A 27,001-nucleotide genomic window follows, 5' to 3' on the forward strand; every position below is an offset into this window, starting at 1 on the left:
ACACTGCTATCGTCGATATAATATATCGCCTGGCCGCGTAAATAAGCGAACTAATCTTGCTAATAATAAAGTATGGCTTCATATAGTTTAGCTTTACCTATGCCGCATCAATTTTCTCATGCTAAAACAGACCGCTGTTTCCTGAAATTTCAACTTTTTTCAACTTTTCTGAAAACTTATCGACTACTAACGCTCACTTGACAGACGTCGACTTGACTAGACCACAATCTATATCTTGCTAAATTAATCCGTTGATATCATATCATATCATATCATCATCAAACCACCGGAGCCCCAAGAAAAAATGTTCAAAAACAATCGTGCGGCTACTCTATAACTAAATGTAAATGTAAAATGAAAGTAAATTTTGGTTTTCCTTCTTTGTTGTAACCTCTTTTTATGTGCAACCCAATAGAGAAGAGGCCTTATAATAAACTGAACTGTACAAAATTGATTGATGAATCGAATAAAATAATACCTTTAGTGCTGAGTGTCCTAACTAGCTTTCAATATTGTTTCGAATATCAAAATTGAGGAATATGATTTTGATCGGTATATTTTTGGTATAAAATGGAAAAAAGGAAGGTATATTTCGGTATGTCTTTGAGAGTCAAACGCTATATTTAATCGAGGAACCCCCGGTCACACTGTTCACAGCTGCCATGCGTATCCACGTTTCGTTTGCCGCGTTCATACCCTATACGTTACACGGTTAAACGGCTGGACTGGTAAGTGGCAAAACCATGTGCTCGGCCTTCCACCCATCCCAAAGCCCGGAGCGCTGTCCAGAGCTCATTCCACGCAATAGAGACACTACAATTAACGTTGTTTCTATGCTGCTTTTCATTGTGCCGCCGCCACAGCAAAAAGTTACGTCTCACTGCAATTGGCAATTGCGTTGTTCCATCGACAATTGGACAGCAATCATCCGCATCCACAGAGCTACGCAGCTGCCACAAAGCGCCGCCGCATCGGGAGTTCATTGAACCTGTGTATGTGTGTGGTGTGTGTCTGTGGAACAGAGCAGCGCCCATACCTCCCAATAAAAAACCTGCGGCATAGATTCTGCTTTGTTTAGCTCTTTTGTTCATCTTGGCCCTTGGCTCGCGGTAGTTTTTCCTATTTTGTTTATTGTTATCGCCGTCTTTGTCTGGCCCAAGTTAATCGGACGACCGTGCCACTGAGATGGATAACAGAAGTAGCAGCAGCAGCAAGCCCAAACTCAATGGCTTTGTGGATGTAGGAGAATCATCCATTGAGGATCAGCTTCAGGACGGCCTCAGCTGCAGGGAGTTGTTCCAGAATGGAGATGGACTCACCTACAAGTAAGTGTCGGGCCACCCCACAAATCTTTTAGTCAATCAATCAACACATCGCTGTCATCCCTGGCATCTTAATCCTCTCTCAATGTCAATGTCAACATCCCCAGCGACTTTCTCATATTGCCCGGCTATATAGACTTCACCGCCGAGGATGTTGATCTTGGGTCGCCGCTGACCAAGAAAATTACATTAAGGGCACCGCTGGTTAGCTCGCCCATGGACACCGTAACCGAATCGGAGATGGCCATAGCCATGGCGGTGAGTACTGTCTCAGAATCTAGATCGGATTGGGGGCTCGACTCGGATTCGATCGCTCTAGCTGTGGTTGTAACTCAACACTCTTTTGTGCCTCTCTAACCGCTCAACCGCTAACCGTTGACTACTCTGCTACCCGTCCTTGGCCTGGACTGCTTCTCACACTCACACTGATGGACTCTCACACTCGACACTGTCGTCCGACGCGCAGCTGTGTGGTGGCATCGGCATCATCCATCACAACTGCACGCCGGAGTACCAAGCGTTGGAGGTGCACAAGGTTAAAAAGTACAAACATGGCTTCATGCGCGACCCGTCCGTGATGTCGCCCACCAACACCGTCGGCGATGTGCTCGAGGCCCGGCGAAAGAACGGCTTCACCGGCTATCCGGTCACTGAGAATGGCAAACTGGGCGGCAAGCTCCTCGGTATGGTCACCTCCAGGGACATTGATTTCCGTGAAAATCAGCCGGAGATAATTCTCGCCGACATAATGACCACCGAACTGGTAACCGCTCCCAATGGCATCAATCTGCCCACGGCGAATGCCATTCTGGAGAAGAGCAAGAAGGGAAAACTGCCGATTATCAATCAGGATGGCGAATTGGTGGCCATGATTGCGCGCACGGATCTTAAGAAGGCACGCTCCTATCCGAACGCCTCGAAGGACTCCAACAAGCAGCTGCTGGTGGGCGCCGCTATTGGGACGCGCGGTGAGGACAAGGCCCGGCTCCAGCTGCTGGTGGCCAATGGTGTGGATGTGATCATTCTGGACTCGTCGCAGGGAAACTCCATTTATCAAGTGGAGATGATTAAGTTCATCAAGGAGACCTACCCCGACCTGCAGGTCATCGGCGGCAATGGTAAGTTGCTCATCCACTAAACTGTCCTCATTAGTACATCCTAACCACATCATCGTCCTTAAATCTCTCCTCCCTTTGTGTGGCTTCTGCTCCCCCCCAATCCAGTTGTAACACGCGCCCAGGCCAAGAACCTTATCGAGGCGGGAGTGGACGGACTACGCGTGGGCATGGGCTCTGGCTCCATCTGCATCACCCAGGAGGTGATGGCCTGCGGCTGTCCCCAGGCAACGGCCGTCTATCAGGTATCCACCTATGCGAAGGAGTTTGGCGTGCCCGTGATTGCCGACGGCGGTATCCAGTCGATCGGACACATTGTAAAGGCCTTAGCCTTGGGGGCCAGCGCCGTGATGATGGGCTCCCTACTGGCCGGCACTTCGGAGGCACCCGGTGAGTACTTCTTCTCGGATGGCGTACGTTTGAAGAAATACAGAGGCATGGGATCGCTGGAGGCGATGGAACGCGGTGATGCGAAGGGTGCGGCCATGTCCCGCTACTACCACAATGAGATGGACAAGATGAAGGTCGCCCAGGGTGTCAGTGGCAGTATAGTGGACAAGGGCAGCGTACTACGCTATCTGCCCTACCTGGAGTGCGGACTGCAGCATAGCTGCCAAGATATTGGAGCCAATTCCGTTAAGAAATTGAAGTGAGTGCTTGAACATAAAGCCTAAAAGCTCTCCATGGAACTCCTGCATTGCAATAATATTTACAGGGAGATGATCTACAATGGCCAACTGCGATTCATGAAGCGCACCCATTCCGCTCAGCTGGAGGGCAATGTTCACGGCCTCTTCAGCTATGAGAAACGTCTCTTCTAACATATGGCCAGTGCTGCATCGGCCACGGGCAGCGGACTGGCTGCCCCTGCATCACAGCAACATCAACAGCAACAGCACCAGCACCCGCATCGATCTGGGGCAGCCAATCCGAATCACTTTGTCCGACTGTACGATCGGAAATAATGTCGGAAGAGTTAAGAGTTTTCCTGTTCCACGCAGGAGGCATCCTCGAATCAACGACACTATCCTTACATACATGTGTATACCTACCTTATCCATCTGCCCGAGCAGACAGAAACCTAATCTTAAGTGTTTACAGACCACAATCTGTATAGAACTATGCACTCTATCTATATAAATGTCTATATATCTACAATATCTCGTAGCTATGGCCACAGAGCGCCTATCCCGTTTGTTAGTTGCATAAATGCACTGTTTATCGCACGACCGGTACAAATATTTGGACATATGTATGTACTTGTATACTATATATCTACATCGGATCCACTATTCCGGTTTTGTTGTTTGTAATATATTGTAGCATGCATGCATGGATGCATACATGCATACATACACTATATACTATATACTATTGCTGCAGCTCCTCTCATTGGGAACCATTTTATTCCTTATGCCAAACTTATTAAATGTAAACTGAAACTGTAGCATAAATCCGTCTCATGTCTGCACTTATTTGCAAAAAGGTTTAATAGCAACGAAGCCCATTCCCTTTTTCTGAATTTTTGGAATCGTTTGAAATACATATGCAATATGCCAGATAATCAATCAATGTGTTTCTGAAGCACAAACTATACCTAGAGTCAACCATATACATATATTATCTTTAAAACCCAGGGCGTTGTCAACCAAAACCACTGTCTTACGGCTATGAGGAGAGACCAATACCAGCGGTGTACTCGAGATTCGCAAGCATATCGCATGATCTGTACAGTTATGTGGACATATTTACTCGCATTTTATATCTTCATCGGATATACTGCATATAAGTACTGCTCGTGCTTTTTGATGTACTCCATGGGCTGCTCCCGAATCAAAAGTAATCCTGCCTATCGCTTCTATCTGTACATGCACATACCTTATAGGGTTTCCTAAAGGGCTAAAGGGAAAGGTGCGAAAGGTGCTAAGATCTCATATTAATTGGTGCCGAGACTAAGTAGAGATGAAAGAACAATAGATTTGAGCGGAATGTTTGAAGAGTAAGTAATGATGCTTGATGGGTGCAAGAATTCCAATTGTATCCCGATATTTATTTCGATATATTCAAGTACATAAATAATTAGTTTTGATTATAGGTTGAATTTAGTAATAAATCGAAATGATTCTGATGTTGATTAACCCTTGATAAGGACACTTAAACAAAGCTAGTATAGTATATACAGTAAGGATGTATACAAAAATGCCGATAAGAGCCGAAAGTATATATAGAACAGATATAGAAAAATTGATTTTATATCCGAGATATCGGAAAGCAGATACACAAGCGCTCTCTCTTTTCCTTTTTCGATCTTCCTCTCTCCTCTGTCTGGCACACACTCAGGCAGGCATATCAAAAATATATATATATATATATATATATATGTATGTATATGTATACAGTATATATAATATTTGTTATATGTATATGGTATTACCAATAATGTGTATATTTGGAGCTAAGCGGGAGGGATCGGATGGGTATTTGGTTGATTGTGGATCAACAGAATCAGCACCAGCTAGTGGGCGGGATTGTCAGGGGCAAGGCAATGCCACTTCTCATGGAAGTGGTCCGGCAATCGGATGCAGTCGTGCCATTGCTGGAGGCGTTCGCCCTTGCTCTGGGCCCCCAGTTGGACGCTGCCCAGGAAGTCGTTGCTCTTGCCCAGATCCTTGTCCCACACGGTCACAATGAGCATCTCCTTATTGAGATCGTGGGGACTTGCCTCAAAGTAGAACTCCTCGTTGTAGATCGGGTTCAGGGTCCGCCACTTGACGCTCGTCTTGTGCTTCTTGTTCTTGTGTGCATCTGGTTTGAGCTGACTGAAACAGAACAGACAATTGCCAAAGGGTCCAAGTAAAATTATCTTGAGGATTACTCACAGCTTGACAAAAGGATCGGAACTACCGTTGTTATCCATGGCCATAAGATTGATGCACTGCTTCACATTGACGACTAGCGCCCGCCGTTTGGTATTGTAGCACAGGGAGATCAAAATTTTGCCATTGGGCCACTTCTGGGCTATTTCCGCCGCGTTGCTGTACTGATCCTCCACGCCCAGCGGCACTGAGATCCGGTACTGTGATGTGCTGTGCACCTGCAATATAAATGGAAACGGAATGGAAAGGTAAAGCCGTAAGGATCTGTACATTTTCGTTCGAATTATCCGCTCGCAATTTCGGGCATAGAGTTCCGGTCCGTTCTTTAAATTGAATTTCAATTATTTCAGCTGGGCTGATTGGGCTCATTTGAATATTTTTTGGTTTAGGTTTTACTGCCAATTGCTCGGCGAAGAGGGCACGTTTCCTTGCCTGGAAACTTGGCGAAATCAAGGTGAAAGCGAAAACCGGAATAATAGCTTCGAATTAGCCTCGTGGATGTGGCCCCTAGAAGCTTATCCATCGTTGGACTCACCGTGGAGAGGCAGACCTTGGCCGCGCCTAGGAAATCGTGCCCGTACTTGTCATCATCGAAGAGGGCCACATACAGCAAGGAGTTGCCGAGCTCCTCGGGCTCCACGCCGACAAACTGGATGGTTTCGTTGAACTCTGGATTGCGGGTCTTGTGCACAGTCCTAGTGCGCTGCCAGCGCGTGTATTTGGTGAGCGCCTCGGGCGTGATTATGTTGAGCTTGCAGTATGGATCGGTCAGGCCAGAGGCATCCATGGCGGGCAGATCCCGTGCCCGCACCATTGTGCAGTCCAGGCTATGGAAGCTCTCCCGATAACTGATGCCTATCTCCAGCCAGCCGAGCAGCGGATCCCGACAATGCTGCTGCTGGGATTGGGCGTATTGCGATTGGGATTGGGATTGGGACTGGGACTGGGAATGGGTGCCGGAATTACCGGAGCCAGAGCTTTCGCTGATGGACCAGGACGAGCTGACCGAACCGCGGCGCAGAGAGCTGCTTTCACGGCGAATCTGGGCCACCGCCGAGCCGTTTGAGAGGCTGATGCTGTCGTACTCGGTGCACTCAGACAGCCGGTGGCTCTGCTGCCGGCCAAAGAAGAAGGAGTTCGACAGCTTTCGCTCGCCGCCGTCGATGAAGCTCCGTATGGAGCCAAATGCCCGCAGACGGAAGCTGTCCTCCCTCTGCAGTCTGCCCATGGCCGAGCCCTTGGCACCTCCAACTCTACCGCTCCCGCTCCCACCCCCACCGTCCAGCTCATCCTCCGGCTCGGAGGGGCCGCTGCTGGAGCTGCTGTCGTTGACCCGTATCGTCAGCTTCTTGACCCGCGCAGTCCGCGTCGGCGTTCCGTGACAGCTGTGCGCGGACCGCGTGTCTCCTACGATGACATAGAATATCGATATTAGCGGTGGTTTCAGTCCACTCCAGATGCAACCCTCCGATTAAATGCAAATCGATAAGAAGCTGTAATAGGGAAGCGAAGCCATGAAGAGGGAAATTCAGCGCTGCTCACGCGAAGCCATGTTCCGGTCTTAAGTTTCAGATTGATAATTCTGACAAAAATCATGAACCGTAGCGCTGTGCTGTCCACAATTTCTCTGAACAAACAATTGATTACAGACTGTCTTAACTGATGATCGAATCATTGATATGGCTTTGATATGGGGAAAGCATTGTTAGAGGGACTGGCAGAAACAAAGGCAATTGATAGAAAAGCATAGCAGAATTCTGGATTCGGGTTTTCAATATTGAACCATCCGAACATGGACATGGACACCATTTAAATTCAAGTTTTCCTTTAGTATTTTCAATGTGGTTTGGTTAGCAAACGACACTTATTTTCAGTCTCCGCTTGGCACTCTGCAATGTTCCTTGTGCGAAGAGGGAGTGAAGAGTAAATGACGCGACTGGACATGAAACAGACACAAAACCCTACCTGCCATGGATGACATCCCTCCTGGTGTTGGCGTGGGCGCAGGCGTGGCGTTGGCGCTGGCACTGCGCGGTGTGTCGTACCGGGGCAGGCCCTTGAAGAACCAGGCCCCCGATTTCTTCCACATCTCGCGAGTCTCCGAGCAGATGCGACAGAGCCAAATCTCTCGGGTTCGCTCGCTGGTATGATACCGGATATTGATATCCACGCTGCACTTGGTGCACACGGACTGGCGGCAGTCCTCGCAGATGATACGATGTGGTCGCAGCAGGCCAAAGGTGTCGCCGCAGAGACGACAACAGTTGGGGCCCCGCTCGACAGCATGCTGCTTGATCTTCTCGACACGCTCCACCAGTCTGCCGACCCGCTGCCGCTCGGCAATCTCGATCTCCTCGTTACGCCGTATCACGGATATGATGGCCTCATGCTCCTCGGGACGCAAGGGTTCACTGGTCTTTGAACTGCTCCAACCGGCTCTCAATCTGTGCGGGAGAGATAGAACAATCGTTAAGACGGGGGAGACCTTGTTAAATTGCCAGCTCGAAAAGTGTTTCAAGTGTGAAGAAAGGAATGGGAGCCCTTGCTAATGAGAATCGTAAGTTGCGGGATGGCTAATGCGGTTTTCATGTTCACCAGCCCCAGCAGCAGCTTGCCAGCTCGGCAGCCCAGCAGCCCAGCAGCCGGCAAACGGCAAACGGCAAACGGCCAAAATGTCAAGTTCAAAGTTAATTAGCCCGCCCATTTTTAGGAGCTATTCCCGTACCCGTAACTAGCACCTAGCTCGTGCCTATTACCCCCACTTTACACCCCGTAGATGGAAGGAGTAGTGTCGTGTGGTGCCATGCAAAAGCTTCATAAATTTGTATGTATTTGTTTGTATGTACTATGTACATACATAATTACATGTGTAAAGCACATTAAAGGAGATTAAAAAACTAAAATAGGTAAAAGTCAAGCAAGTTCCACTCGTACAAGGAGTATCTGTCCGTCGTACAGCTCTAGAAAAAGCTTTTAATGCTCTTTTATTTCAGTTCCCCTTTATTGCAAGGGGGGGATTGTCCAAGAGCGTTTGTTATAGCCACTTTGGAATCACTTACACAAAGTCCACATACAGGCATACAGACGCACAGCACAGCAACCAGCGCGTCCGGACATGCAAATCCGGGCGTAGAGGCTTTACATTACCATTTATTTAAATGTATGTTCATTTTCGTATGCGTGTTGCCTTCACGATGGGTTTATTGACTTGACTTCTACTCTTGCCCTGTACTCGCACTCGTATCTACGTGCAACTGTTTGTGTGTGGCCATGTGCTCCAAGTCTGTGAATGCTGTAGCCCCATGTGAAAATGCCCTTGCGGGCTCCCTAACATCATAAATAAATTACAAATTCGCTTAGTGCTCTATCAACATTGGCTCGGACCAAAATAAGTGCTCCTCTAAGCAACTAAATCAATAGGAAACCGGAAGCCAAATAAGACCAGACCCCTTGCACTCAATTCTTATCGTTTCAGCTGGCATACTAAGCTGAGGCAGAGCTAAGCGTTTATGTTTCAGAATCTGATGGCCCCATTCGAAATCAGTCTACAATTTCCAGGAGCTCAATCCAAAAGCTGTCTTGTCGAGTGGATAAGTATATGGCTTCAAACATGTGGAACACCATATTGAACAGAACAAAACAGACAACACAAAGGAACATTTGTTGAGCGGTTTCCTTTCTGCCCTTAGCCTTGCGTTTGTTTTCGTACGATTTCTTTGGAGGGCACGCACCTTCTGGACACGCTGTAGATCGGTGTTGCTCCATTTTCAGACACACTCTGTACCAACCCTGCTCTTCTTGGCATTGCTGATTGGCTTTCCCGTTAACAGTCTTTCTACGCCCTATGGCTATGCTCTCCCAGTTTCTGATGTTGCTCCCTTGAGCTGTAATTTGAATTTCAAGTACAGAGCCAAAGCTCTTCGTTTCTATGCTGCTATATGTTCGCATGCTTGTCTGTTCCTGTCTGTCTGTGTCCGTCTGTGTGTACATACATACCTACATACCTATATACATACATATGTATGCATGTGTTTAGGTGTAAGTAGAGTGTCAGTGTGAATGGTTACAATGTGGCGAACGAATGAACGAACGGAAGTATAAATTGCACACTTGATACCTGCCCACCCCACCCAGCCTGCTACATCCTCCCGCACTCCACTCTTTTTTTCGCTCTGTTTTTTGTCCATGCTGTGCCATGTCTGGGGCTGTGGGGCTTTGTGGAACTGGCTGCGTGTCCGTGTGGCGGCGATTTTGTGTGTGTTTAATGCGCCCAAGTCGCATTTACAGTCAGCTGGGATTGATTGGAGGCATACTCTTGCTCCTCCCTCTGCCACTTCCACTGCGCCACCCACGGCTGCCCCACGCAGTAGGCTACATGTTCGTACCACCAGCATATGCTGGGGGTGTGTATGTAATGTAGTAGGGAAATGGTCTCGTTTTGTTGATTGTGAATTCCGGGATCGGTATGCGGCATGCGGCATGCGGCATGCGGCATGCGGCAATGGGCATGCGACATGCGGCATGGGCGTGTTGCTTAAATCATGTAAACGGCTCTGACATACCCCAATTCCCACCCCCCGTCAATTGCAACATATATGAAGTCCTCTCTGTCTCTGGACCAGTTTGTGCGTGTGTTTGTGGGGGGCTCATAAACTTAAGACGCGTCGCATCATACAAAATTAAACATTATTAAAAATTAATTAATCTGTCAGCGTGCAAACAATTATTATTCGAATTGGGCCGCCACAGAAACCATGTGGATCCCATCCGATCCCCTCCACGATTTCCGTTTCAGTATCTACTCCACTTAGCCTTCACAGTTGTTTGTTCAGGGACATGGCTCCCGCGCTACATACCCCTCGTCGTCGTCAGGCAGTGTGTGCAGCACCCACATCTATTTCATTTGATTAGGCCACACTTGTGTGCTGTATTTTTGGCCAATCATGCACACACACACACACTCATACACAGACGGAGTAAGAGATAATTAAATTACAACTAAAGCTTTTATGACATTTTGATTGTTGTTACCTCTAACAAAAACGCAAACTCTCACACACACACACACACAAACATGAAAAAAATACCATTTGTTGCTATTTGCCATGAATGGCCATGAGACGAAGAAATTATAGGGTGACCAATTGTTGCATTAGACTTCCAATCCCAATGCCAATGTCACTTCAGCTTTAAGCCCAACTTAGCTTTCAGATTGTGCCTTTCAGCTGCTCTGTAAGCTCGCCTTTTGAGGCTTATAACGGTACTTACTTGGCACGCAAGGCCAGCTGTCTGTCGCTGGGACAGACAAACTTGTTGGCCGTGTTATTGCGGTTCTGGAAATCCATTTTGTCACATTATATTCGGGTGATAATTTTTGCTTTGCTGGCTCTGGTTTGTGGTTTGCAATAATAATAATGCTCTCGAATAATGTGACACTCAATCAAAGTAAACAACGGGAATCATTGCCTCCGATAGGCGCGGCGCACTCACTCTCTCCCTCTCTATATCTATCTGCAGCGTTGTTATTGTTTGTCGCTGTTCTTTGTTATTTTGCGGCTCCGAACGAACGAAATTAAATAGCAACAGGAACGAAATGTAAAAGCTCCATGTGCGCGCTATCGCTGGTGTGCGTCGTCTGGTGCACAACAGCAGCGACAGCCGAAATTAAAGTTACAATCGCAGCCAGGAATGGGGCGATAGGAGCAGTCGCGATGCGAAAGTATCGAAAGAAGTTGCCTTACTCCTTGGCTCGATGCGTCCAGTGCCCACATCACTTGAACGCACAATATTGGTTTTTGTACTTTGGACACATTATGGAAGAGTCGATTTACGAGAGCTGTGTACAATCCATGTTTTAGGACATATCTGAGTTAAAATATAAATATGTAAACATATATATTGATCCAAGGTGTAGCGCCATTTCGAAAATGTCCACCCTGTCGCCCATTGAGCTATCAAAACTAGCAGAAACAAAGTGTAATATATATTACTTGAATCAACTCAACTATCGATATGTAGCTCATGTCTGTGTAAATATTCTATAAGGCTCAGCGATGGGTGCATATTCTATGCACAGCCATCTCTAGGAACATGCGCATTGCCACTCCGCCACCCGCTGACCCTTCGGCCTGTTGCACAGTGGAGTTAGCTATCGGCCATATGGCCACGCGCAGGAAGCTGTCAAAGTGGCGTGGTAGTGCGGAGCTGTAGTCGGTAGTTCTCGCGGGGGAGCCTTCTTCCGAAAGAGCTTTCGTAATATTTGCACACGAGCAGGCCTAAAGCAAAGCTCGGAAGGAAGGGAAAGGTTGAGGGGAACGGAATGTGGTAGCGAAGAAGTAAAGCCCTTGAGCACGAACAGACGCACACGTGCTCGTTCGCTCTCTCCCGTTCTCGCTGTCCTTGATTTATCTGCTCTCCCACCCTCTCCCACTCGCACTCCTACCGCCTAACCGCCTAATAATTGTATTGAATACTTTGGTGAGCCGACAGCAATGCCAGCCATGTAGGGGGTGGATCGAGTGGAAGGAGGGGCATTGGAAGGTTTTCCGACTTCACTCGCTTTTTATACCCGGTACTCGAACAGTATATTGTATTTGTGGGGAAAAGTGGATGTATGTAACACACAGAAGGAGACGTTTCCGACCCCATAAAGCATAGATCAGCTTCAATAGCCGAGTCGATAGAGCCCTGTCTGTCTGTCCGTCTTGTTTGATGGCTGGTTCTCAGAGACTATAAGAGCTATAGCCACCGAATTTTGCCTCCAGATTGCTCTATGCTCACACTGATACAAGTGATTCACTGATCTATTTTAAAAACTAGCCCATATCTATCAGATCACCGAATTGGAATTAATTTGCAGTGGGTAAAGTTCCACACGTTTCACACGTCCCTTCTCGTCCCTTTTTTTGTCCTATTGAATGTAGACAAAGAGTTTTCGGGAGCTGCGCCGGCTGTTTATCGGTGAACGCCACTGGTGGCAGAGAGTCAAGCGATTTCATTGCCGAACACGTCTCTTCATCTTTATCTCTGTCTGGCTTTACGAACCCACTGGCCCCGTGCATTCTGTCAAAATGTATGCACTCACAACCACCCACTCCCTCACCCTATTCTACCTTTGCCCTGAAGCTAAATCCTTGACCGTAAGCTACCCTCGTAGTAGGTGACCACTGTAGTGGTTTACCCCTTACAGAAGAGAAGCACACTAGTTGAGCAGTATTTAGAAGGTGGACGGAGGGGTCCATGCGTCCAATTTAAATAAATTCTGTCGACAGCTAAATGCAAATATTTCATGTCGTTGGCATTTTGCACGTACACTGCCATGTCCGAGTCCACTCTCTGCCACTGCCGCTCTGTATTCACAAGCCGTTTTAACCGAGTGTTGACACTCTACCGTTAGCCGCTGGCAGTTGTCTCGCTGTTTTCCTATCCCCTTGTCATTCACTTTCAGAAGGTTATACGACTTCTACCAGATGTTTTGAACTTGGAGAATGTATTATAGTAGTATTAATACATATGAATATGTACGTGCGAAGTACATGTGCACAATGTACATGTTCATCCAAAGCTCTACCGAATGAGATCATAATCGGATCCCTTTAGTATAGCAGAGATCGGTCAGCAAGGGTATTTAACGATTCGGCCCAGACACCAGTAGTAGTTTCGTGTTATTATTTTAGCTCTTGTTGTTGGTGTTTGCCACAGGACAGGATTGGGCATTCAAAGCGCGTCCCAAAGCTCGTTTGTTCCATCGTCCCCCAACCCAAGCCATGTCTTACCATCCACCCATCAACGTGGACGAAGCATTGTCCTTCGAGCTGCCAACTTGAGTACACGTAAGACATCACGTGGGTGAGAGAGTAAAGGGAGGGCAGTTTTGCATGGCATGTTTTCAGTCGTTCCCGTTGCCAGGGGACTTAATGAAAGCCAACTGTTGATGACGGATCTGAATCTGAAAATGAAATCTCAGCAAAATGGAGCGGATATCTTAATGAAATCAAAAGAATCCGCTTCATTAGCCAACACGTCTGTCTGCCTGCGTTTTTGTTGACTCTTAACACGTTTATTTTAGCTTTTATTTATTTTTCAGCATTTCAGTAACCATTTTATTTTATTTCTGCTATTCGTTTGTCTATCGTTTCAATGTCTTTTTGCTAGATTTGCATTTTATCTGCGACTAGCTAGAACCTCTCTGTCTGTCTCTCTCCAACTTATTTTGCACTCTCTTTCACATTCCATAGTACAGTCACACTCATATACATCCTTATGCAGCTTTCTACTTATTTTTGTTGTTTCTATATTTGTTTTAAATTTTTTACTAGTAATTAAATTGCTCCATGCGCTTTTTCACTTATCTTTTCTTACTTTTTTATCTTAAACTAAGTTGTCGAGCTCCGCCTCCGTTCTCTACAAACCGTATGCATATCCCATACGAACCGTACACTTCATAGTTGACAATTTGACTAAAACAAGGGCACGAAGAAACAATAGGTGTTTTGGTGTGTGTTTGGGGAAGGAGGGTCAGGAAAATCTATCAACAAAAGATATATTGGGCTTGCGGTATGGAATTTTGGTTGGAAGCCTCCTATTCGCGTAGGGCGCGCTGCTTGGCATGCTTCTTTAATGTGGCGGTGGGCGTGGTCGCAGGCACTGGTATTACCTTGACCGCCGCCGAGGTCGGGAGTGGACCCGTTGCTAATACCGGTGACGGAGTCTTTCGGTGCAGACGCTTGTGATAGCTTTGCCCCAGAGAGTTAACAATTGACACGACAAAATAGCACACCATTCCTATTACAAACGTCTCGAAAATCTTTGATAGCAGATTGCCTGAATCGGGACCAATCCCGGCACCTTGGCCGGCACCACGCTGCTGTCGATGGAGGCGCTGCTTTTGGTTTTTGAGAAAAGCCTTAAAGGGCTCTTGCAGCTTATGACCAAAGTAGGGCAGCGAGGCCAGAAGATCTACTGCCCGCTCGATCAGCGTTTCATTGAAGGCAATTATCACGAAAATTTTCTGTATGTGCATTTTGATTATGGCCTTGCCGATAAGTGTGGCGCCAAAAAAGGTCCAGAATGGCACTAGGAAATGGCCGCAGGTGATGCCAGCCAAGTCAAACAAGGGATTGGGAATCTGCAAAGGATTTCATAGTCAGTATTTTTCTAAGATTTTCCATATATGTATGCATGTTTGTTTGTTTCCACTTACGCTTGCACAGGCCATGATGCCAAAGAAACCAATGCGCTCCACCACGCGCTCCATAAACAGCTTGCCCTTGTCCATCAGGCTGAGGTTCTTTTGGTTCCTCTTGGCGTTCAGGGCCTCAAACTCGGCCAGCTCCTCTGCATCGTCCGGATCGTAGCCGGAAAGTCGTGACGCCTTGGCCATGAAGTAAGGCGGCAGTTCTCCTAGGGCCGTGCCAGCGCCCCAAAGGAATGCCTCCAGTCGAACTTTTGACATGATGGCCCACAGATTGGGCACTCGCTTATCATACGGCTCCTCCGGGCAGATGATGCTGCAGATGAGTCAAAGAAGCGGAGCATGTCAATAAAGAACCACACATCACGATTGGGAGGAAACTCACTCATCTGGATAGGGAGGGCGCGGGAATTTCAGGGAATTGCACTCGTATGCGGCGAGCGTGACGCTGGCTATGTGAGGCCCCAGATATAGAAGGAACGTGTGCAGTCCGGTGCCAAGTCCGACGGAGGAGAGCACGCCCAGACCCAGCCAGTAGACAAAGAACCAGGTGTTACGACGCACTAGCTCAATGGCCAGCTGATGTGGTCCATCTATTCTGTAAATTACACTAAATAAAATGCCTAATACTATCAGAGCGGCTAGCAGGAGGCGTTGCTGCACCAATCTGAAAGGTTATATCGAGTGTGAGTATTTTTTTTCGCCTGAACATTCTCTGTGTCATTCGCCGTTACCTTGCGCTCCATGTGCGAAACAGCGCCAGCAGTTCGAGTCCACAATACATGGACGTATCCAGGGGTCGACGCCAGAGCACCAGCTGCTCGCGCTCGATCCGCTCTCTTTCACGCTGTTTTTCTTTTTGGTTCTTCTCCTTTTTGCTCATTTGAATCTTTCCGTGTACCTGCGACAGCTGGGGTGACGACGACGAGGGGGAAATGGAGGAGCTTGATCCTGATCCCGACACTGTGGCCTGCATAATGCTGTTGGAGTTTTGGTTAAGTTTATTATTGGAATTGGCCTTTAGAGTGCCGTTGGGCATCTGCTTTTTGTGGCCGTGTTTATTCGTGCTGCTACTGCCACTCGTGTGGCGTGTGCTTTGGACATGACTTTTCGTGTTGGTGGCTGCTGTTTCCTTTTCCCTTTTCGAGTGTTGTGACATTTAAGCGGTTTGCAAGCGGCTAAGAATGGGAAAAAATAGATGCACAAATTACCAATTTACTGCCAATATCATTCAAAACAAAAATTCGTATTTTAATGGACTGATTTTAGTGGCAAGAATTTTTGCTATTTGCCTTCCATCATTCGATTTCGTAATTATGCTAATCGTCGTGGCCTACTGCCATTTTGTTTCAAATATTTACAGAAATAGCGCGCATGCTGGCATGGCCAGATTGAAAAAAAAGGATGATTATGATATAATTTTCAACACTGACTTTCCCACGGTAGCGGCAATGCACTGTGAGCTATGTACATATGTGTTTGTGTACACTTTTCCCCGCACATACACGCGGGTACATTTTATTTCTAAATTGAATTAGATTGGTGACAATTTTCGACAGGTTGGCAGCCACGCAACAACCCACATACATAAAGCACTTTACCATGCTCACGTGTACGTGACTGTGTACGTGTTCTTGTGAGAGCCCGCGGAAAACACAACAAAAACAATAGAAGGGAGATTATCATACGATACTCGGAGCACCAATAAAATGAATCCACATGCGCGTTTAACCGAACCGCTAAAGACTGTCTGTGCCCCTGGCTTTTGTGCGGGCGGGTAGCGGTGGTATGAGGTTTGGGGTCGGTTCTGTGCGATGCAGTGTCTTCTGTCTAATCAGCGTTTTTGCCCAAACACACAATAAATTAAATTTTACACTAAACGCCGATGTTTTTTGTGGCCATGACTGCAGCTGTTCTGCACTTTGAGTTTCGGCTTTTTCGGGGTGGTAAGGCAGCCCAAGAGTGTGTTGCCAACCCCCTTTTGGAGCGACACTGACACCAATAACAAAGACACGGCACAAAGAAGTGTCCCAGGGGGATGGTGAGTGAGAGAAGACAGGGCAAACACACAAAAATCAATTGCACTTGCACGAGTGCAAAAACAACAATGAGAAAACAGACGACCGCGAACCAACCAAAAGCACCATGAACTAAAACTACTCCACTTCTTCGCTAATTTGTACGTCACGAGTAACCTCAGCAGCGGTAGCAAAAACAACAAAATTTTACAAATCCGTACAGCAAGAAGCACTCTTTCGATTATCGGCTTTGCAACTGACTTTAAAAAACACTGACTAAAAAAAACTGATTAAAAACAAAACGGGGTGCTGTAAAGATTGTGGGTGCCTGATTCATAAGGCAACTATATAAGGAGGTCCCGTCGGAAAAAATTATGGACTAGTGCGAGTGAAAAGTGCGAGTGAAAGGGCTCTCGCTGTAAGTTTGAGGGCAACGACAATGGAGTGTGCTGATTTATCATTTGAAGGCAATGTGAAAAAAACATAATAATTGTTTCATAATTTAATTTTTAATAGTTTGCTACATAATAGTAGCCTGTGTTCTCAAAAAATAAACATTTAAAAACAAAATTTAAAAAAAATTGTGTCCGCACTGAGAATTGGGTAAAGCAGCTAGTAACTCTGCCACCGACGGGGCCTCCTTACATAGTTGCTAGTTGACCGCGAAATTATTGATAAAATATACCGTCAGGGTATTTAAAATATACCGTAAATATACCGTAAATTTAAATCAGATTCCTCGATTTTGATGTTCTATTTGATATTACTAGCTTGCAAAGACTTTCACCACTGAAACAATAATTTAATCCGATTGAAGAATCAATTTTGCTTATTATAAATACTTCTTGTTATTATATTGTATACCTTATGATCTTATATTTTACACATTTTTATTTGAATTTTTCATTCAAATAACCTAATCTGGAAGCACGCGAGCTTTGTCTTAAGTATGTAAATTATTAACAGAGACACTGATATCATTGCCAAAAATTGAAAAAAAATGAAAATTGCACAAAGCGTTGGGCGACAAGGGAACATAAGGATATATTATAAGCTCGGAGTGCTTTGGGGGCAGATCTTTTATCTTTACAACAAAATTGGGGCTAGAATCCGGATTCGGCACTATCATTCATAATTCATTATTCATATTCATTGTAGTTCTTTACCATCATTATCGTCTAATTAATCACCTATGGATGGTGATTTCTTTTCTTTTATTTCTATATATTTTCTATAGTTATATATTAATATTTTATATTTTATTTGAAGAATTTTATTCTAAAGATCTTGCAGAAGACAAGGGAGCTTTCACGCTGAGAAATTTATGTCAAAATACTAGGGTGTCGACAACAGGTAAAAACGTCACAAAAAATGCAAGGTGTGCAAGGTAAAATATCAATCCTTCAATCCTCCATGTAGCTGGATTTTCGCACGGTTGCATTTTAAGGGGGATTCTATTTTTTTATTTTGAGTATTTGTCTTCAGTATGTAAATGTATGTAAACTATTAACAGAGAAACATTTGGATGAGCCATGTTAACTGATAACATTGAATAATTTGAAAAATAGCGCGTGCAAGAAAAGAGAAAAAGAACGGAAACATAAGTAAAAATTAGAATGAGCTCGGAGTGGTTTGTGGTGCAGTTCTTCTATTCTTACACAACATAATTGTGGCTAGACTCCGGTTTATATATTGGAATTTCTCCTTTCTATTGCTAAGGGACACCGGATAATGATGAAAAAATCAGCTTCCATAATTTTTTTTCTCTCTCTTTATATTTACAATCTGTTTTTTTAAACAATAAGTAAAATGTATAATTAATATTCAATTAACAGAAATAGCAGTTTTCCAATGAGCCCTGCTATTATAGATAACATATTTTCAGTTTGTTGGTTTTATCTATCGGGTAGATCGAGAATGTGGTATCTTTTCAGTCTTCTTACTGTTAAGCTATTGTCTAATAGACTTAAGGCCAAATTAGTTTCGTGGTTGTGGAGTCTGTCGATGTATTTCTTATTAGTTTTCCTTATTTCTTCTTTAATGGTTGGAATATTAAGATCTTTGTGGATATTTGCATTAGATACGTAAAACGGAGCATTGACAATGTGTCGCAAAGTTTTTGATTGGTAACGCTGATGTATCTCCATATTTGAGTTGCTAGCAGTCCCCCAGAGCTGTACAGCGTAGGTCCAAACAGGCTTCAGTATGGATTTGTAGAGGCGAATTTTGTTTTCCAAAGTGGTTTCTGATTTTCGACTTAAGTCTACGTTGTTGACATTTTGCTTTTATGTGTTTTTTCCATGTTAATCTGCGGTCGAGATGCAAGCCGAGATACTTCCCACAGGTACTTTGTGGAATTGGTAAGCCGTTAAGTGTAACATTTGGGCAGTTACCTGGTCATAATGAAAACGTTATTTGGACGGATTTCGGGGAGTTGATTCTAATTTTCCATCGAAGGAACCAGTCTTCAATTAGGCTTAGCTTACTCAATAGATGTGCTTGTGGCTAAAACGGCTGTATCATCAGCATATGTTGCAACAGTGCAGTTTTTTGTAACTGGCATGTCGGCCGTATATAGGGTGTAGAGAATTGGTCCCAATACGCTTCCTTGCGGGACGCCTGCGTTGATGAGAAGTAGTGATGAAGTATCGGTTTTCTGCTGCACGTAAAAGCATATTTTAGCCAGATATGATTTGATTAATAAATAGTACGGAGCAGGTAGCCATTTCGTTATCTTGTACAACAAACCTTTGTGCAAGACTCGATCGAACGCTTGTTGAACATCAAGTAATGCAGCAGTGCAGTATTTTTTGTTTTCAAATGCCGAAACTATATCATTAATAACCCTGTGACATTGCTCAGGGGTCCCATGACCCCTCCTTAATCCGAATTGGTATTCAGGAATGATGGAAAGTTCGTCCAAAATTGGCAACATTCTCTTCAATAGTATTTTTGCAAACACTTTCGAGAATATTGTCAACAGACTAATGGGACGGTATGATGTCAATTCCGTTTCTATTCTGTTTTTCTTCACACATGAATTAAAATAAAATAAAATACAAAAAAGAACAAAAAAAAATATGTTAGAATAGGTTTTCTTTTAGGTCCGTTTAATTAATCTATGTAAGCGGAGTCTATTTTTCGCCCCCCGAACACCACACCCCTTTCACAATTTATATACATATAAATGCAATAACTACTAACAAGAGCTCTTTTTAGTTTAAGTTAATCATTTAAATTTGCATGTCAATTACAGCCGGTTTGTTTACCCAAAAATGGGAATAGAAATAGAATCCGTGGGTATTTTTTTGGAATGTTAGTATTTTTATGTTAGTATTTATTTATTCCGCAAGATAAATGTCAGTCGAGGTAAAACAATGTTTTAGGAATTAAGTAGAGTTATAAAATTAAAGAAATGTTGAATTATATTTGAAGATTTGAAAAGAAAATAAAAATGGAGTAGAGCTCCTTAGATTGGGTGGGACGAGAGAGGCCGGAAGAGTGGAACCAGCTGCTTTTAAATGGAAGCGCGCAACAGCTTAAACGCTCATGGAAGGGAGGGACTTGGCGACTGACCCCGCCGAGAGAGAGTGCCAACGTAGACGCGGGTCGAAAACACCCCTGACTTCCCCGAGAGCTAGCCGGGAACGATAGATCAGGGCGGCAAAAAGGCGGATCATAACAGTTTCTAAAGCCTCTACTGAAAAGAGAGTTAGGATCTCCTTCTTCAGAGTTATACAATCCTTAACGAAACAATTAGCGGCAAGGGTGTTGGCAATGGTCAACCAATGTACATTTTGGGGCCCTCTTTTGGACAGAAAAACTTAATTTTCCAAATTATCTTAATCTAAAACTAATTTTGGAAAAAATAATCAATCTTATAGAAAACTGATTAAGCTGGGATGTATCCCAAACATCCCTGCTCTTTCCCAACAAGCAGAATGAGTAATGATTACCTATAGTTATTGGATAGCAATTGGAGGTGGAACACAGGCATATTGCAGTTGCAGCCCTTTTCATTGCCACGGCATTGCTGAATAAGGAATGCATGGATATCTCATTGGCATGGCCCTCCTTCACAGCCCGAAGTTTATATTATTTTGATTTTGTTTTGTTTTTATTTATTTAATAATAGATTAATTACCGTAGACTTAAACCGAGAGAGTCCTATTCATAACCATACACACTAAATATGCACATCATTTGCTGCATTATTACAAAAATTAAAGACAAAAAAAAAAACATTAAAAAAATTACACAGAAAATAGCGAATCAAGCAATGTATGTATGCACGGGTGCGATTGTACGGACCACCAGTACAGCAATGAAAAGTTAATGAGAGCGGGCTCTGAATAGATCAGGGGCCCGGGGGTTAATGGTAGAACAAAATCATAGTTTTAATCGGAAATACTAGGCTGTATAGAAGGAGTTATATGTATAAAATAAGGTTCACATAACAATTAATTTTTTGTCGGTTTGCTCCTTCCTTGTTCAGATCTTTTTTTTTTTAAGTTCTTGTTGCATTTTGTTTTTTTTTTTTTTCCATTCGTTTAGCTAACTCGCGTCGTATTTTATAAGCTGGATGCTAAACATAAAATATATTTATTTATATATATGTATATATAGATTTCTGTATAAGGGGTTCAATTCATCTTCTCCATTTCCTTTAAGCTTAGTAGGTGCCATAGACATTCTCATCGGAGTAGGCTATGTACAGAAAGTAGTCCTCCTCGTGGTGCTCCTGCGGAATAATTAAAGAAATTAGGTGGTTAGGTTGGTTGGGAATACAAAGAGTTCTTTGGACGTACCTGGTACAAGGAGCCCATGGTAGCCGATGTTGGTGGAATGACATTGTTCACGAAGAAGAAGAGGGCATCTTCGGGACGCAGATGGATGCGCTTGCGTATGAGAAAATAGAACTGGCCCACAGTCAAATCCGATGGCACCAGATACTTCTTCTTGTCCAGATCCCCGATGCGTGCCTTGGGTGCCTTCTCTACAATCACCTGCACAAATGCAACAGAGAGGGGGAAAATGGAAATTGAAATTAGTAATGTGCGATGTTGAATAACAAGAAAAAAAACAATCTAAACAAAGTACGTGCCCTTGAAATATTTCAAAAAACCACATTTGGCGAAAATCAAGAAATTGTAGTTGAATTTTTCAGTGTCGCCACACATATGGCGGACAGTATGCTCGACTACGTGATACCTCACAATTATTACCTCAATTATCAATGGGGTTAACTGGTTCCCCCCACCCCCTCCTCAACCCGTTATTAGGCAACCGAATTAAAGTTGAGCTTGGAACAGGAAGCATCAGCATAATGAATATACATATGTATGTATTTTTGTATGGTATGTATGTAAGCACATATGATTAGAATTCTAGCTGATTGTTAGTTTTCTCTGTCTATCCGTTCTTTGCCCCCTTTGTTAGCCGCATTAGCCATCTGGTAAGCGTCATTGGACGCAGCCAAGGTGTCGTGGATTTTATAGACGCATATGCTAGCTTAGATATAGATTTCGCTGTTCTATGTATGTACGATGTACACATATGCATGCATGTACATACATTTGCATGTATGTATATGGTCTGACCAACCAGCTGGCCTTGCCTCTCGCTCTGGCGTTCGGTCAGCTGTTATGTGATTTTGTGGCTGCCAAAAAAAATCACTCATCCAAACAGACCAAAACCACATGCATATTTGCAGGCGATTTCTCTTAGAATATGAACATATTATACACATGATTCTATGTACATATGTATACGTAAGAATAGGTAAGTAGCTCACGGGATCCGTGTAGAATTGGGAGTACTTTACTTGATGCAATTGGTTCAGAATCGGAACAGAGATGCAGAGACTCGTAATCGAAACATAAGCTCAGTAGATCCACTACACAATCGAATCAATGCAACGAATGGGGGAGGGCACCTTCAGGAGGGCTGATCGAGGAGTTTTCGCTGATAAGGTAGAATGGAATGGAAATTGTGAAATAGCAATAGCAGACTATGACTAATTTCTAGGCAGCAGAGAGAGGGTTCTGCTGTTGCGGTTGCTGCACAAACAAAAACAATACCTGAAAACAAAAACATCAGCCGAGTGGTTGTATTAGTAAGCGATTTGTTTTTTTGCGCAGTATTCGTTCGTTTTTGTTTTCGCAGGCAAACAAAACCCGAAAAAACAAAATCAAAAACAACTGGTTGGTGGATTGCTGAGAAGTGGAGTGGGGCGAGGTCTGATGCTGCTGCTTAGTGGGGGAGATGTGTAGGAAGGCATGGAATAGTGGGAACAGAACAACAGCTGAGCAAGTGAAACAGCTAGCTGGCTTGCGCACACTCGCACACACGCTGAAAACGCAAACCGAAAAATAAGAGAAAATATAAAGAACAAAGCAACTCGAAATGCGTGTACGCGTGTGTGTGTGTGACAATTTTGAATATTAATATTTGCTACCAGTGTTTTGCACCTGCTGAAATGCATGTTATGCCTAGAAAATTCGATTTGGTTAATAACTGCATATGTGCACATTTATATATTATTAACAATTGCCAACAACATCAATATGCGCATTATTGATTATTTCCCTACCAACAAAAAAAAATGATACGAACGACGCAAAACAAACGCATACATACATACACAGGGGCACACTTGCAGCCACCACACACACACACACACACAACTACAAACACTTTTACATATTTATATTTATATACTCCTAGTTTGAATACTTACGGGTACGCGATCTGGATATTTACGACGAATCTTGTCGCCCTCAGCGCGACGCTTCTCAAAAGCATGTTCTTCCTTATATTGGAACTTCATGATTTTGACAAGTTTAGAAAAATCAGATAGAAGACGCAGTTTTCACTTTTTTTCTATGTCCAACAAAATCGACAATAACTATAGCTCTTTGACTGTATGAGTGGAGTGGGGGTATGATTTTTCAGTTTTCGCTGGCCTTTTCTATTAGCAACCGTGTGTTTCGTCTAGTTCGTATTTTGTTGTGATCAGTGTGGCCGCAAATTTGTCGATAAAATAAACCGTCAGGGCCTTGAAAATAAACCGAAATATACTTTTTCATTTTCAAAATATACCGTAAATCTACCGTAGTTTTAAATCAGATTCCTCGATTTTGATGTTCAATTTAATATTACTAGCTTGCAAAGACTTTCACCACTGAAACAATAATTTAATCCGATTAAAGAATCCATTTTGCTTATTATAAATACTTTTTTTGATTGGATTGTATACCTTATGATCTTATATTTTTCACATTTTTATTCGAATTTTTCATTCAAATAACCTCCTCTGGAAGCACGCGACCTTTGTCTTCAGTATGTAAATGTATGTAAATTATTAACAGAGACACTGATTTCAATGCCAATTAATAAAAGCAAGCGGAATAAAAGAGGAAAAAATATTCTATTGTTTTCCTGAAAATTGCACAAAGCGTTGGGCGACAAGGGCGTTGCCAGACTCGCTGATACCGTAGGGCTGCAAAACATTTCCATCGAAAACTTGTACAATATTTTAAAAAATTGTGCCATCGATGGTCTTGCAGCCCTATTTCAAGGTAAAAATCGCTGCACAGGTGGTATTTTGTTTGTTGCATCTATTAGTGAAGCGAGACAAACCGAGGCCCTAGATGCTGCGCTTACTCGTATCCAACTGCAGCCGCAGTGATCCGCTTAGGTAAATGGCATCGCCGGCAGGCATTCAACACAATGACCATGGCAGAGCGCCTGTCCAAAGGTTGCCTCGTGCGTGCTCGAGCCCCTTATGTCATCAAAATCAGTTTTATTTATCGCTATCATTGATTGTTTACAGCAGATGCCACCTGCTACCCCACCTGCCACTGCCACTACCACTGCCCAGGCGGCAGCTGAGCAGCCGCCTTCAGAATGCCACACGCCTCCTGCGACAGCATATCAAAAAGGATGTCCGGCTAACGCCAGCGCCAACGCCTCCTCCTAGCTCATCGAATGCCAGCCGCTTGATACAGACCACACGCGCCCTGCTCTGGGGCGGTGGCAGCCTCACCCTGGGTCTGGGCGCCCGTAGCTGGTGGGCAGGGCGCGGGTCTGTACACTGCGAGGGTAGCCGCCTTATGCAGCACAAACTGGCGGCGAATGAGGAAGAGGAGCACAAGTTTGACTGGAAACGGCTCTGGTCGTACCTGGAGCCACATCTTTGGGAGCTGATCGGGGCTATAGTTGTGAGTATTACAGCTCCTCCATTGGCCAATTCCAGTTTATATTCCCATGTTCAAACCATGTCCAGGCAGCCCTTATAGTGGCATTCATCAACATACGAATACCAAACATCCTGGGGGATCTGGTGGACACGCTAGCCCGCTACGGCAACACCTACGTGATGGACCCAATTCACAATTCGTTTGTTAGGGACGTGAGCAAGCCGGCGACAAATTTGCTCAGCTTGTACATGCTCCAGTCGGGGTTCACGTTCCTGTACATTTACCTGCTGAGCCGCGTGGGGGAGCAGGTGGCGGCCAAGATGCGCCAGGATCTGTTCAAGCAGATCGTGCTGCAGGACATTGCCTTCTTCGATGAGAACCGCACGGGGGAGCTGGTCAATCGGCTCACCGCCGACGTGCAAGACTTCAAAACCTCCTTCAAGCAGTTCGTGGCCCAGGGACTCCGCAGCTCAGCTCAGCTGATCGGCGGCAGCATCTCCCTGTTTATCATCTCGCCCCACATGGCCGCTATCGCCCTGGCTAGCGTGCCCTGCGTGGTCACTTTCATGTCCTATCTGGGCCGCAAGCTGCGTTCCCTCAGCAAGAGCTCCCAGGCCCAGGCGGAGCGGGCAACTGGCGTCTGCGAGGAGGCACTCTCCAACATCAGGACGGTTCGGTCGAGTGCCTGCGAGTACCGCGAGATGCAGCTCTTCGAGTCGGAGACGAACGAGGCCGCCCGACTCGCCCAGGAGCTGGGCTACGGCATTGCCGTCTTTCAGGGCCTCACCAACTTCTTCCTGAACACCCTCGTGCTGTCCACCCTGTTCATGGGCGGCCACCTGATGTCAACCGAGAGCCTCAAGCCTGGTGCCCTGATGGCCTTCCTCGTCGCCTCACAGGGCGTGCAGCGTTCCCTCTCGCAGGGATCCATCCTCCTGGGCACCATGATCCGCGGAATGACCGCCGGCAGCCGGGTATTCGAGTTCCTCTCACTGGAGCCGCAAGTGGACCTGCTGCGTGGCTATGTCATACCCCAGGAGCGACTCCATGGGGAGATACGGTTCGAGAACGTCTCCTTCTCCTACCCCATGAGACCGGACCATGTAAGTATCCAGTTATCCATCGATAAAGCCTCCAAATAAACGACATTTTGTGACTCGCTTCAGGTTGTGCTCAAAGACTTTACGTTGACGCTGCGACCCGGCCAGACGGTGGCCCTGGTGGGAGCTAGTGGGTCGGGCAAATCCACGATAGCCGCTCTGGTGGAGCGCTTCTACGAGCCCACAACGGGCAACATCAAGCTGGACGGGTACAAGCTGTCGGACATATCGCCCTACTGGCTGCGGGCCAACGTTCTGGGCTTCATCGAGCAGCAGCCAATACTGTTTGGAACATCGATCCTAGAGAATATTCGTTACGGGAAGCCGGATGCCGACGAAAAGGATGTTTACGAGGCGTCTAAGCTGGCACAATCGCATGAGTTTGTGACGGCTCTTCCGGACGGCTATAGCACGCATGTGGGGGAGCGCGGCACCCAGCTGAGCGGTGGACAACGGCAGCGGATCGCCATTGCCCGGGCCCTGCTCAAGAATCCGCGCGTCCTCATATTGGACGAGGCGACGAGTGCCCTGGACGCCACCAGCGAGGCCGAGGTGCAGAAAGCCCTGGACACGGCCGTGGAAAACCGGACCACCCTAGTGATAGCCCACCGTCTGTCCACCATCAGAAATGCCGATCTAATTGTAGTCCTCGACCAGGGACATATTGTAGAGGTAAGTAACCCCACGACCATTCGCTAAATACCCTTCTCCTGACATCCTCTCCTCTCAGTCGGGCAGGCACGGCGAGCTGATGGCCAAGCGGGGCCTCTACTACGCCCTGGTACGCCAGCAGGAGCGACGCGACATCCAGGAGCAGCAGGCGGTTGCTGCCACGACGCAGGCGGCAGAACCCGCAAATGCACCTACACCCTCTACGGAGGAGGAGCGAAGGCCAAGCACGGCCCAAGGCTGAACTGAACGAGATGACAATGATTCCCTGTATATTAATTTATTAATTTGTTAATATTTGTATGTTTTTGAATTCCAATTGACCAACAAAACCCCTGGCACGAGACGCTTACAATAAGTTCACAATAAAAAAAACACTGAAGACAGTATTGTTTTTGTTACCAAAAAAAAAAGTATTTTCATACGTACAAATAATCGCTTTTAATTGAAGGTATTTCAAGTTTTTCAAAAAACTCGTTTAAACGATTGCAGAAAACAGTTAACAGA

General features: G+C 45.3%; 5 protein-coding genes across 8 annotated transcripts; 2 read left to right on the forward strand and 3 right to left on the reverse strand.

The window, feature by feature from the left end:
* The first annotated feature begins 629 nt into the window (after positions 1–629).
* On the forward strand, positions 630–3,891 carry LOC117581302 (inosine-5'-monophosphate dehydrogenase). The gene is made up of 6 exons (XM_034268343.1): positions 630–728; positions 864–1,325; positions 1,430–1,580; positions 1,789–2,440; positions 2,546–3,086; positions 3,153–3,891. Exons 2-6 carry the CDS (start codon positions 1,186–1,188, stop codon positions 3,256–3,258), a joined length of 1,590 nt encoding a protein of 529 aa, XP_034124234.1. The 5' UTR covers positions 630–728; positions 864–1,185; the 3' UTR covers positions 3,259–3,891.
* A 959-nt stretch (positions 3,892–4,850) lies between these two features.
* On the reverse strand, positions 4,851–10,945 carry LOC117581138 (rabphilin-3A). 3 transcript variants are annotated; one of them, XM_034268070.1, is made up of 7 exons: positions 10,582–10,945; positions 7,279–7,757; positions 6,268–6,720; positions 5,849–6,237; positions 5,317–5,531; positions 4,956–5,256; positions 4,851–4,895 (listed from the first exon to the last, which is right to left on the reverse strand). In XM_034268070.1, the coding sequence occupies exons 1-7, from the start codon at positions 10,656–10,658 to the stop codon at positions 4,893–4,895; spliced, it is 1,917 nt and encodes a 638-aa protein (XP_034123961.1). In that variant the 5' UTR covers positions 10,659–10,945; the 3' UTR covers positions 4,851–4,892. The 3 variants fall into 3 exon arrangements, with proteins under 3 accessions (XP_034123961.1, XP_034123959.1, XP_034123960.1); XM_034268068.1 differs by having other exon boundaries at positions 5,849–6,720; XM_034268069.1 differs by lacking the exon at positions 4,851–4,895 and having other exon boundaries at positions 4,911–5,256; positions 5,849–6,720.
* A 2,637-nt stretch (positions 10,946–13,582) lies between these two features.
* On the reverse strand, positions 13,583–16,866 carry LOC117581140 (vacuole membrane protein 1). The gene is made up of 5 exons (XM_034268073.1): positions 16,746–16,866; positions 15,241–15,684; positions 14,892–15,173; positions 14,516–14,822; positions 13,583–14,440 (listed from the first exon to the last, which is right to left on the reverse strand). The coding sequence occupies exons 2-5, from the start codon at positions 15,663–15,665 to the stop codon at positions 13,895–13,897; spliced, it is 1,560 nt and encodes a 519-aa protein (XP_034123964.1). The 5' UTR covers positions 15,666–15,684; positions 16,746–16,866; the 3' UTR covers positions 13,583–13,894.
* Positions 16,867–21,065: 4,199 nt separating this feature from the next.
* Positions 21,066–23,540, reverse strand: LOC117581143 (gamma-aminobutyric acid receptor-associated protein). Its single transcript, XM_034268075.1, has 3 exons — positions 23,264–23,540; positions 21,333–21,530; positions 21,066–21,265 (listed from the first exon to the last, which is right to left on the reverse strand). The coding sequence occupies exons 1-3, from the start codon at positions 23,351–23,353 to the stop codon at positions 21,197–21,199; spliced, it is 357 nt and encodes a 118-aa protein (XP_034123966.1). The 5' UTR covers positions 23,354–23,540; the 3' UTR covers positions 21,066–21,196.
* Positions 23,541–24,019: 479 nt separating this feature from the next.
* Positions 24,020–26,896, forward strand: LOC117581137 (mitochondrial potassium channel ATP-binding subunit). Of its 2 annotated transcripts, none has more exons than XM_034268066.1 (5): positions 24,020–24,223; positions 24,359–24,746; positions 24,812–25,828; positions 25,892–26,497; positions 26,556–26,896. In XM_034268066.1, exons 1-5 carry the CDS (start codon positions 24,177–24,179, stop codon positions 26,736–26,738), a joined length of 2,241 nt encoding a protein of 746 aa, XP_034123957.1. In that variant the 5' UTR covers positions 24,020–24,176; the 3' UTR covers positions 26,739–26,896. The 2 variants fall into 2 exon arrangements, with proteins under 2 accessions (XP_034123957.1, XP_034123958.1); XM_034268067.1 differs by having other exon boundaries at positions 24,362–24,746.
* Positions 26,897–27,001: the final 105 nt, after the last annotated feature.

This window comes from Drosophila guanche, unplaced genomic scaffold (assembly GCF_900245975.1).
Source record: "Drosophila guanche unplaced genomic scaffold, DGUA_6, whole genome shotgun sequence".
NCBI lineage: Eukaryota > Metazoa > Arthropoda > Insecta > Diptera > Drosophilidae > Drosophila > Drosophila guanche.

Bases quoted from the DNA above. Each gene is read 5' to 3' on its own strand.
- LOC117581137 (XM_034268066.1), top strand. From the start codon at position 24,177: ATGCTGCGCTTACTCGTATCCAACTGCAGCCGCAGTGATCCGCTTAG. The intron at 24,224-24,358 runs GTAAATGGCATC...GATTGTTTACAG, and splicing joins AGCCGCAGTGATCCGCTTAG to CAGATGCCACCTGCTACCCC. The intron at 26,498-26,555 runs GTAAGTAACCCC...CTCTCCTCTCAG, and splicing joins ACCAGGGACATATTGTAGAG to TCGGGCAGGCACGGCGAGCT.
- LOC117581138 (XM_034268068.1), bottom strand. From the start codon at position 10,658: ATGGATTTCCAGAACCGCAATAACACGGCCAACAAGTTTGTCTGTCCC. The intron at 7,758-10,581 runs GTAAGTACCGTT...TCTCCCGCACAG, and splicing joins CAGCTGGCCTTGCGTGCCAA to ATTGAGAGCCGGTTGGAGCA. The intron at 5,257-5,316 runs GTGAGTAATCCT...GTTCTGTTTCAG, and splicing joins TCCGATCCTTTTGTCAAGCT to TCAGCTCAAACCAGATGCAC.
- LOC117581302 (XM_034268343.1), top strand. From the start codon at position 1,186: ATGGATAACAGAAGTAGCAGCAGCAGCAAGCCCAAACTCAATGGCTTT. The intron at 1,326-1,429 runs GTAAGTGTCGGG...CAACATCCCCAG, and splicing joins GGAGATGGACTCACCTACAA to CGACTTTCTCATATTGCCCG. The intron at 1,581-1,788 runs GTGAGTACTGTC...TCCGACGCGCAG, and splicing joins AGATGGCCATAGCCATGGCG to CTGTGTGGTGGCATCGGCAT.
- LOC117581140 (XM_034268073.1), bottom strand. From the start codon at position 15,665: ATGTCACAACACTCGAAAAGGGAAAAGGAAACAGCAGCCACCAACACG. The intron at 14,823-14,891 runs GTGAGTTTCCTC...ACTCATCTGCAG, and splicing joins CGCCCTCCCTATCCAGATGA to CATCATCTGCCCGGAGGAGC. The intron at 14,441-14,515 runs GTAAGTGGAAAC...AATCCTTTGCAG, and splicing joins GCATCATGGCCTGTGCAAGC to ATTCCCAATCCCTTGTTTGA.
- LOC117581143 (XM_034268075.1), bottom strand. From the start codon at position 23,353: ATGAAGTTCCAATATAAGGAAGAACATGCTTTTGAGAAGCGTCGCGCT. The intron at 21,531-23,263 runs GTAAGTATTCAA...GCATTTGTGCAG, and splicing joins AATATCCAGATCGCGTACCC to GTGATTGTAGAGAAGGCACC. The intron at 21,266-21,332 runs GTACGTCCAAAG...ATTATTCCGCAG, and splicing joins CCATGGGCTCCTTGTACCAG to GAGCACCACGAGGAGGACTA.